The 12,008-nt window shown below is 34.3% G+C and overlaps 1 protein-coding gene across 1 annotated transcript in view; it reads right to left on the bottom strand.

Moving 5' to 3' along the window:
- HERC1 (HECT and RLD domain containing E3 ubiquitin protein ligase family member 1) overlaps positions 1-12,008 on the bottom strand; it is a 192,813-nt gene that overhangs the window by 83,158 nt on the left and 97,647 nt on the right. Inside the window, exons 24-25 of the mRNA XM_080807823.1 lie at positions 11,427-11,547; positions 6,055-6,106 (exon numbers count right to left, since the gene is read on the bottom strand). Of these exons, the coding sequence (XP_080663949.1) occupies positions 6,055-6,106; positions 11,427-11,547 (173 nt within the window). The remainder of the gene's footprint in view (positions 1-6,054; positions 6,107-11,426; positions 11,548-12,008) is intronic.

Here is a 12,008-nt window from a genome sequence, read left to right on the forward strand (position 1 = left end):
TTTGCCAGTGGGCATTTTCTAGACTTATAATAGGTGAAAACATTAGACAACAAATGTTAATATGTTTTAACTCAACAACTGTCTAAGTCACATGACAATATTAACTTTAAATAAATATATAAATGTCTCGTTCTTACAAGCCTCGTCTTTTTAAATTTAATTGATCTCAGGTATATGAATTAGATTAATCATAATCCTTGGCTCATGATATACTCTCATCATTGGTCAAAAATGGCCTGCTTCTGTATTTATTTATAATAAACGTGAACACAAGTACTAGAAAATTGATAATAACTTATAACTGCCTATCTGCTCCTCCTCCAACCCATCTCTCCCTATCTCCTCCTAGCTAAGGCTGTCATTATCCCTAAGCTGGGTTTATCATTCCTTTGCTTTTATTAATACTAAATATTGTTTTATCTTATATGTATTCATTCCCAAGACGAAGAATGTTCAGTTTTAGTGGGTTTTGATTTTACAGAAAATAGCATTTTATGTACTCTTTTTGGGCATACTCTCTTCTATCAATATAATACTACCAATATTCATTCACATTATTGCATGTAGCCATAGTTCATTTGTCTGAGTGCTGTATAATGTCCTACCATGGGAATATACCAAATTTCTCTTTTAGGAATGCATCTTAAGTACCCAATAAAATATGCACTCCAAAAATTGTATTTGTTGCATAACAAGATGAAAAAGAATTGGGAAGAGAACTACTTAAATACTAATGCCCATGGAGAAACAAATTAATAAAATACTGACTGCCTAACTTATTTCTGAATTACTACACCGATGTCAGTAAAACCCCAGGACTTCAAAATAAGATGTAGAAATTCAGCTAATATTATAAAGTAACTGAAATAATTTACAAGCATTCTACTAGAATAATTTAAAATGACAACAAATATATGGTTTATCTGCCTCCCATGTTTCAGCAAGAATTCTTAAGATTAAAAAAATGCTGAATTTTCAGTTTTACTGAGCATGAAAAACAATCTATCCGAAAAATTCCCCAAATTGTATAGTTGAGTATTTTTTCACATAAAATAGAAAAGAGTAAAAAAAATCCAAAGAATAATGTCCAGGATGGATAACGTATTAAATTAAAAATGATATTTAAAGAATAAAGCAGAACCTAATAAAAAAAAAAAAGAAAGAAATAATCATTTTCCATGTCCTTAAGCACCTCAAATTCAGAATCTGGATATAGCCTGAACTTACAAATGATAGTTTCTGGCTCTCTGCGTTGAACTTCTTTGTTCAATAATAAAATCTCAGAATAAAAAGTTCTGTTTTCCCATACTTACAAATTACTTTTCAAAATGAAAATAAAATATGCCATGAGCTAGTGTTAGAACCACAGAAGTAAAAGAGCCCTTGAAGATTATGTAGTCCTCAATTTCCAACTGAGGAAACAGAGACACAAAAAATTGATCTGTTAAATTAATAACATGAATTTCTTAATTTTATGGGAAGGATGTGATCTTACATATTCCTGTTATTAGTCAACATCACGAGTCACTAGTCCATGGAAATGTCACCTGCCTGCCTACACAAAGGTTCAACTATGAAGAATATATAAAAAGAGTGAATTTCTTTAATATACCCCAAAATGTTCTAGGAATGGGTGGGCAACCCATTCAAACCCTCTCTGCAAATTAAAGCAGGGGCTGAAGTTTTTGTATAGAGTCAGATAGTAAATATTTTAGGTTTTTGTGGGTCATAAAGGTCTGTGCTACAATCACTCAACTTTGTTGCTGTCGTAAGAAAGTGGCCATAGACAATATATAAACAAATGACTATGTGGCTGTGTTCCAACAAAACCTTATTCACAAAAAAAGGTAGCAGACCAAACTTGGCTCACTAGGCATAGTTTGCTGACGCCAATGAGAAAGACGTAACTTATTAAGTATAAAACCCAAACAAAACTTTGTATGACTAAAAAAAAGAACAAGAAAAATACGAACAAAAGCATTAGGATACATAAATAAAATAACTGTAACCCAAATACTTAGGGTGACATAAAAAATACTTTAAAACAAAACCTTACATTATGGAAATGAGATGACAGAACTCTTAATCTTTAAAAAATATTCTAACAACCTGATAACTTTAGTTTGTTCAATATTGTTTAATCTGAATACAGGAAATACTGTGTCTGAAAAGTACAACAAAAGCTTCTACAGAGTATGTGACTAAGTCCAGTTCCTACTTAGTATTAATTCAGAGTCATCTACTATAAAAAGAAAATATAAAGTCTAAGAAAATTTTGAGATTGTTTACTTGTCCTTACAACTTTGGTTCTTAAATGGAATTTTCAAAATGAACATGGCAGAGCTGCAATACATACTTTATAAACCATAAAATATGTAGGCAAGCCAAAAGGGGAAAAAAATTAAACATGCCATCATGTACTTGCTTGAAGCTCTTCTTTTTTCTGGGGCTCAACTGGCCAAAAAGGAGTAAATACACTACCACACAAGAATCAGAAGACAAAAGGAGAAATTTGATACAGGAGACAACATTTACATTTGCTCTTCTTTATATAATCTAATTTGAAATGCATAGTTACAACAGCATTTCACCCATACATGTTATACCACGAAACACACATGCTGATAAATGTTTCCAGTATTATTATAGCTGTAAAACCCTAACACTTTATTTAAAGACCTAGGGAATAAAAAAATCCAACAATATGATATTTTAATTAAGAAGATCTTTGATGCTGCTTCTTAAATTGTGGCTTTGGTATTCCCACCATTTTTCAGTGCATCAGCTTCAGCTTCAGTTTTCCTACGAAAACTAAATTAAGTATATGCAGAAAAGTATCTTTCAGTGACGGATGAGCTTAGTTCCACACAACTATCGCAAGTCTTTACCATATTTATCAAAGTACCAAAATACCAACACATGTAACAGGCTTTGCCAAAAATTTTGACAAGCTGCTGTAAGAATTAAATGTGTTAATATGTTTTAAGTTATTAGAACAATGACTGGCATATATAACCAGTTTACAGGTTTTAAAGAATGCAAATGTCATATTATCTCTGAGGTGCTAAGCAGAAATATGTTTCACTTATCTCTTTTTAAAGTATTTTGTAACTTTTTTTGGTTTTAGAATTTAGCTTGCATGCCTCTAAAGAGCTGAGCAAGTTGAAGGAGCTAAATTTATTTGCTCACTTTGCTCTACTCCTTCCTATATGCACTTACTTGGACCAACCATGAAACATGCACTGGAGTGAAGGAAGAAGCAGCAATCATGGCTTAACAGCATGAATCCTAGTATCTCCATCCAAATACTGAAATTACAGGCACTAGGAACTCCCAAGGAGCAGTCTTTGGAAGCACCATAAGGACAGGTGAAATGTGTATACAACCATTAACTGTTATTGATACATCCATTTAATTTCAGTAAATGGGACATAATTAGACACTTATCTCTAATTTTTATTAGATTTTTAATAACTCAGAACCACTGAGACTATTTATTACAAAAGCTATGTGAGGAAAAAGTTTACATTTCCTCTTCAAAATATTGGAAAGGGGTAAACAAGTGTGTAGAAGTCTCACTTAGCTGGACAGCTGTTTGTCCTTCATTGCTCAAGTTAGAATCAGAACACCTAAATGGCCCCAAACAGTTCTCAGACTTGGTAGGTTCACTTGCCCAACTGAAGATAGGCATACTAAGGCTTATGGCATCTGGTCCATATTGGCAATAAATAAGGAAAAAATAGGGTAGCTTATTTTAACATTATTTAAGAGCAAAACAAAACAAAAAAACCACCATCAACAGAAGATAGTTACTAAATATACATGATCTTTAAAAATTCCTTTCAAAATATATTCTCCTAAACGTATTTTCAATGTTTGTTTCTTTTAAAGAAGGTAATCCATAATAAAACTATTAAGTGTATATATTTATTGTTTAATCCACAAGCTCCAAGATTCATGAGAGTGAAACCTACTTATTTTTGCTGCCCTTCCTAAAATAGTACTTCTACTTTCTAGTCACCTATTCCTGGGAACAAAGTCATTAGCAGCAGACTTTTTCCTCTGAGAACATTAAAATGTAATGATTACTAAGATAAATTGGTACCATATTAAGTGGTATCATGAAAACTTATATAACTTTGCCTCCCGATTATAATTTCCTAAGTGGATAATTAAAAATAAAAACTTTTCCCATGAGGCCCTGTATTTGCTTTTCTGTTTTCAACAAAATAAAGTTAAATTCCAACAGGTTAATAGATTTTGGTACTACCTTGAGCTTTTTGGAAAAGGTAGCTTAGCCACAAACAAAATTTGGTTTAATGGCTTAGTTCATTTGTATCTATTTAGATCTAAAACTACAGAAACTCCAGATCGACTTACAGGATAATAGTTTTAAAACCTGAATAGGTAGCAACTCTAGGACAGTAATTCTGTGGTAATTCCTCCTAAGTAATTTACACTTGAATTCTAGGGTATGCTTAATTCAAAGATAAAGATACCACTTTCTGTTTTATTCTAAACATTACTTTGCTGTCATGGATAATATAGACTAAATTTCACATTTATAATTCCATACAAATTTGTATTTCCGTAAACAAGATAAGATTTTGAGAGAAAAGAAAATTTTAGCTAATGGACTATCACATATAAATATAATTACTATAGTAGGAAGCTCTTAAACTGTAGACTAGATCCCTTATGCTACTTGGTTAAGTTTGGAAACATCTCTCTAGCACCAAATGACATGCATTCATTAACATCACAGAAATTTTAGCAACAGGGCTCACCTGAGCTAACCAAAAATTTAATTCCTAAGTCAAGTGGTTAAGGAAAAGAATTCTCTGGCTAACTACGGCAGATGAACAGCCAATTTTCAAAGAATTAGAAAATAATAAAGTATATGCTGTACATCAAACATTTTTTTCATATATAAACACCTTATAATTTTTTTTAGAAACCCAGCAGCTATGTTATAACCCAACAGATACGTTACAGTCTCCAAAGACTTTCCAATAAAGAAAGCACCAGTTCTAGTCATTAGTCCTAATATTTCAGAAACGTCATTCTCTGTATTCTAATTATAGGACAAAATATTGTCATATTTTATTCTATAGAAGTACCAACATTTTTTCTTCTAAGTTATAAGCACAAAAATGAAAAAACTGTGTGTGTGTTTCTCCTCATTCCTCAGTTTTCCCTTCATTTCTCAGATTTTTTCCTGTGGAGGGGAAACCTAATATCCTACCAAGGAAGCTATGAAGAAAGAGTTTCCTTTTGAAATACAGAAGACTTAATATCATAAGAAAAAATTTTTCCCACAGGCTTTTAAAAAATTGCCACTAGTGCCAACTCTGAACATCTCCTATTTTCACAACCACAGTATAAATGGGTTTAATAAGAGTGCCAGGTAATAGAGAACAATACTTGGAGAGTTTTTAGTTATCCCTGAATTTAGATTCTCAGAAACTGCTGTCCTTTCCATACATCTGTATATATAACCAAGAGTAAACTACATTATTCACTAAGGTAGAGCTTCTAACAAACAAGCTTAACTCTTGATGACATTCTAAAACTGTTCCTCAAGGAAAAATTTCTGCCTAGAAATCCTAAGTTCATGCCTTACATGCTTCATCTTAAGAGGCAAAGAGAAGAGGAAAAAAAAAAAGTGGAAACTTTCTGAAAGTGTGCATGGGTATGTGGGAGGGTTAATGGAGAAGAGCTCTCCCTGAAACACCTTTTAAAATATGGCAAATATACCAGTGAACTAAAACATGGCAAATCATGTCCATAACCCCCCAAAGTGTAAAGCATTGCTTCTGGAGTTCCATGGGACTTTTTACAAAGTCAAAACACATGACAAATGAGAAACAGAACAGATTATTAACTCCTAGACATTTCTAGATTTTAAAGAAAATGATCTTCCTTTTAAGTCTTCCAGTAAGATGTTTGTATATTTGTTTCTGCAATAACACTTCAATGACAATCATACCTAAATACATCAGATATAATAACAGCTACTTCATTTAACCAGATTTTTAATATCTTAATAGTTACCTCTCTTTCTATGAGATGATGCCAAATCCAAATCAACATTTCGCCTTCCACTCTATTAAGTCAAAAATAAATGATAAGATTTAGTTGTGAAAAGTTTTAAAATTAAGATTTAATACAGTATTAGAGCAAAAATATATATATAATTATAGCAATGTGCTACTTATTCACAAGTCAAGTAAGACTATCAATATAAAGTCTCTAAAATCCCACAGAAAACAGCTCTAAGCAAACCCAGGTACAATTCTGAGATACTAAAACACAAAGTCAAGGTATACACTAACAAACACTGCAAAGTAGCACAAATTTTTCTTTGTTGTCACCTTTTCTTCTTTGGAATCCTTGTCTTTCATTTTCTGAACACACTATGACCTTATTAATACCTTCTAGATGTCTAAAGCCCCCTGTAGTAAAGTTCTGTTTTCAAAAATTATTACTTGCTCCATTCCCACTTTACATTCTTTCAAGAGCCCCACTAGTGTTGGCTAGGTGTTTAGAGAAAGAGGATCTGATGAATCTACACTAACAGAAAAATAACATAGTCTTAAATCTTAATCTTAAATCTCCTAGAAGTATTTTGAAAGATTTTTAAATGTTTTTAAAAGCCTGTTAAATATAAACATCTCAAATTGGTCAAACTGCAGACTGCTCAATAAAAACAGTGAAGGCTTTCAGGAAGAACACAAGTATATTTCTGTTGGGGAGCGTGTGTAGACAACTATCTGCTTTGCTCATATGCTCAACCAAAAACCATAGGTGGCTTATTTACACACAGACTTGACATAATAGTCTTAGGAAGTCTATTCATACTCTATCATACAATAAAAAATACTGGTGGCAAAGAAGAAAGGTCGCAGAAATGACAAAAATAGACTCAGTTAGGAAATGCCACTGCAGAAAATTGTTACCTGGTTACAAACAGACACATGTACCTACATTGTGGATAAACACATACTGTCTTATACACACACACACACACACACACACCCCAAAAATAAGTATAGTGTCAGGCCATCTAGTGCACCAAAACACCAAATAAATGTCTCAATAACTCCTGAAGATACCACTGTGTCATGCAATAAAACATTTTTATCACATAATATCTCTGTCATGAGGGCTCATGGAAGAATTTCATCTCAGGCCTCAGAACCAGGATTATCTGTGCTTCTCTTGAACAACTGGTTTGTTTGTATCTTTTAGACACTGAATCATGTGAGTCATGCTTTTCCTGTTTGGTCGCTCACCTTCGGCAGGACATCACAGGAATGCTGAGGTATACAAATCTTATACAGGGCTTTACCTCTCAGTTTCTTTCAGCTCTAATTCATTAATCTAATTTATAACTTGATAAATTATTTCTTTTTATACACTAAATCAAATCCTTTGTGAAATAAGGGGGAGATTAAGAGACTGTAGTACAAAATGTTGGTATGACAACTGTCAATCAAATAGTTAAACTTAGGTTAAATTAACTGTTTGCTGAGGTTTTTCTGTTTACTAAGACAGAGAAGAAGATATATATCATGTAATACTCTTTATAAAAGAAGGATAAAGATGAGGCACCTGGGTGGCCAGGTTGGTTAAGCATCTGACTCTTGGTTTCAGGTCAGGTCATGATCTCACATCATGAAACTGAGCCCTGCACTGGCCCCAACAGTGAGTGCTGAGTCTGCTTGAGATTCTTTCTCCCTCTCCCTCAGACCCACCTGCTCATGCTCACTCACTTTCTAAAATAAAATAAATAAATCTTAAAAAAATAAATAAAAGAAGGATATTTAGCATTAAGGTAACTTCAATTATTTTAAGAAAGCATTTCATTCATTCATAATTCAGAATAAATGAAATACTCCTAAATATCAAGGATATGAATGGTAATCCTAAATAACCTCAGACATAAGGATAATATATTTTAGCTGGAAAAACCCAAAACTGCCCCCACTGTTTGCTCTTCTTCGTCTATACCAGGCTCTCTAAAACTGAAGGCTTAGCCCAGGTTTCCTTTCGGCAGCAAAAGAATTTGCTCTGGTTCTCGACTCTCCCACCTCTTATAATACTATCTTTCAAACATCCCATAAGAAAAGATGATCATGAACAAACCTTATCAAAAATGTGCTTATTAATCTTTTAAAAACTGTATGCAAACTAAATGAACAATCCTAGCAATTAAATCTGAGGCTTAGTCCATCTCTACTGATCTGTCTTTCCATTCTGTTTTGAAAACATAATTTTCAAAATGTTTTAAATTATATTACCAAATTTGTTCTTCACAACAACCCAGTTGAGGTCAGCATAACAGGTAGTTTTATAGTTTTATTCTCTATTTCAAAGATAAAGAAGCAAGGGCTCAGAAAAGTTAAGTGTCTTGCCCCAGGTGAAAATCCATAGTAAATCATAAGCCTATTGGGACTATGTCAGATTTCATTGTTTGTTTTCTAAAAGTATGTTGCTTTAACTACATCTATCCTCATCTTTCATCTTTTCATTTCAATGGGAATAAATTAACAATATTTTACTATGCTTTGCATATTATAAAAGACATCGGGGCAATACAAAAAACCAAGACCTTCTAAGAGGTTTACTGGAAAGAAATATTAATAATACAGAAATAAGTCCAAAATGAGACAACCCATTAGTGGTTCATTAGAGGTACTAACAAACTGCCATGGAAGTAACATGGAGACTCACTGTGAACAACATAATTTTGGAAAAGCTTTCTGGAAGAGTTGACATTTTGGCCAGTTCTTAAGCGAGAGCTAGGATCCTCCACCAATAAAATCCAGGAGAAGAACACTTAAGACAAACAGTGCTTGAGCAGAAGCTCAAGAGGTATGTTTGGGGTCTAGCAGGTGGACTACCACACCCAAAATGCAGATTACCACAGGGGTAACTGGCCAAAGGCAGGGAGGAAATATCTTCCAGAATCTCTGATTTCTGGGTAGGCAGTAGAGAGTCACTGAGTTTTCTGAGTACGAAGGCAGCATGAGAGCAGGTGTTGTTCCTGTGTGCATTTTCAAGAGCTCTATCTCTGGGAACTGTGTCTAAGGAGAGGAACTGAAAAAAAGTAGGGAGATCAGTTTGAAAACTACCAGTCCAGGCACAGGTAACAAAGATCTGAATGAAAGAGCAGAAAAGACAGAACGGGCGCCGAAATTTTACCAAAATAGGTTAGAAGGCAATTAAGTCATTAAAAAAACAAAGCAGGGACGCCTGGGAGGCTTAGTTCGTTAAGCCGCTGCCTTTGGCTCAGGTCATGATCCCAGTGTCCTGGGATAGAGTCCTGCAACAGGCTCCTTGCTCAGCAGGGAGCCTGCTTCTCTCTCCACCTCTACCTGCTTGTGAATACTCTCTCTCTCTCTGACAAATAAATAAATAAATAAAATCTTTAAAAAAACAACAACAACAAGAAAACAAAGCAAATCAAGACAATTTAGTGATTGCCTACCATGTACCAGGTACTAAAGGTGTTTCTAACATAGCAGCAAATAAAAGAGCAAAACTCCTCTCCTCAAGGAGCTTATATTCTTATGTAGGATAACAAAAACTGATGAATACATATAATAAATAAGTAAATTATGTTAGGTACTGGGCGAGGGGAGACACAAAACAACAAAAAAAACCCAGGAAGGTCAGGTGGACAGGGACTGAATATGTGGAAAGGAGGGCAAACAGCAATTATAGAGGTAGGCCTCACTGAAAAAGTAACATCAGAATGAAAAGCTGAAGTGAGGGAATTAGCCAGGCAGACAAAAGTATTCTAGTGGGAAAAAAGAGCTGGGTAAAGGCCCTAAGGAGAAGTTGTGTGGTATGTTCACAAAAAGGTCAAGAGGCCAGTGTGGCAGAGGGAGAGTCCTCACCCGAGAAGGACAGTAGTAGAAGAGATCAAAGTGACAGTGGGGCCAGCAAATGCAGTCTTGTAGGCCCTTGTAAGGCTTCTAAGCTGAGAAAAAGTGAAGTCACTGGAGGTTTGAGAAGAGAAGTGACATGATCTGTGTTATAAAATTATGATGGTGGGGGATACTACGTAATGAGACTGATCAGATTGGAAAAATAAACAGAAATCTCAGAGGCTATAAGACTGGGAAAATGAACTGGGAGCACAGAGATACAAATGGTAATAAAGAATAAAAGGAAGAAAACAAACAAAAACATCATGATACAATGAAACCTGCTTAAAGACACTGTTGGGCTTTCCTTAGAGGATGAATCTTTTATGCTTAGAAGTTTCTTTTAAACAACAGCTTTCTGTTCATGTAGCCCTTTATACCTTTCAAAAATATTTTCATATGCATCATCTCAATTCACACAACAGAGAAATTTCGGAGCTAAAAATGGAGCTTATAGACCACTGAATCCAAAAAACCAGTTTCTGTTTGAACTGCTGTGTGACATGACCATAGTCTCACAGCTCCTCAGAAGTAGAATCAAGGCCAGAAGCCAAGTCTCAAACATTGCCATAAATACAACAGACACTAATGATCTAATACACAATTCTCTGGAACACCAAGGCCCAGAGAAGTCAAGTAACACATATGCATTATTCACATACAAGACAGAGGCACAGCCAAACTGAAAATCCAGCTATGAATTCCAAGTCCAAAGCTGCTCAAATAGAAGCAATCTCTTAGACAGTTCACACTATAATTTACCTATCACACTATAGTATACTTCACTTCTTACTTCTTGGGTAAATTACCATCTTGCCTGCAGTCTGGGTCCTGAGGCTTTTTGGGTAGATAACTGGGAGGTACTGAAAAGATTTTAAGTAGAGGAGATATAAAAAGACATGTGAAATGTGAAAAATGGGCACAAAACAAGAGGCTGAGAGGCTTCTGGACTAGTCCATGCAAAAGAGGAGGTAATTTTGAAACAGAACAGTGGCAAAAGAGATGGAAAGGGCATATGAGAAATATTTTAAGGGTAACATTTTCAAGATTTGACTAATTGAAGTGTAGGGAGTGTGGGAGTTTGCAAAGATGAGAAAATAAGTAAAAGGATGAATCCTGGGTAGTTAATAATACTACCTACTAAGACAGGGAATATAATAAGACAAGAAGATTTGAGAGAAAGATGAATTTATTTTTGGATAGGTTAAGATTGGGGTAACCTCACTTGTTCAGGTGGAATGTCCATCAAGGAATCAGATATATGAATTGGGAGTTTAGGAAGAAGTCAAAGCTATAGGTAGAAATCTGAGAGTCATTAACATATAAGTGGTAAATATCTATGCAACATAGTTACCTTATTTCTCTTAAAAGTTCTTTTTTAAAAAGCTCTTTTATGTCAAGACAAACACATATTACTTACAGTCACCAAAGTCTTATGTACCTATACACTGAAAACAAAAATCCCTCTTTACTAAATCTAGGTATACCTACCAGTGCATAACCCTCTTCATCTGATTCAGGCTGAGACAAATCAGATTCACTCCTCGATTTGATCAGTCTATAATTTGGACTTGCGTGGACTAGCCGGCTCTCTGCAGTAAGACTTTCACTCCTGTCTCACAGGAACAAAGAGAAGTTTTTCAATTTGGGATTGTTAGTTAACACAAAATTGAATGGAACTAGCAGCATAGAGATAATACGCAAACAGTGAGGAGTAATTCTATTTGTCAATGGGAAATTGTGACTCTTGTGTAAGCACAAAGCCTTTTACAATTACATCAAAATAACTTGCACGCCACTGAATTGCAGAGATGCAAATAAATTCATGTTTGTCAACTGCTGTTGTTTGTATGTATGAAAAATTGTGCCTCATTTAATCAGAAATGTATGTTCCAGGTTGAATCAGTATCACTCTTTATATTACTTTAATACATTAACACATTATTTCACCCTACTCAATTTGTATTTCCTCCTCCATGTCTGTATTAATTTCAGAGACCACTACAACTTCGAGAATAAAGTATTTCAATGCATAATGTAACAAAAGGGGTCGAATAATATTTTAAGCTTCTA

Source organism: Martes martes (genome assembly GCF_963455335.1).
Source record: "Martes martes genome assembly, chromosome: 7".
Lineage (NCBI taxonomy): Eukaryota > Metazoa > Chordata > Mammalia > Carnivora > Mustelidae > Martes > Martes martes.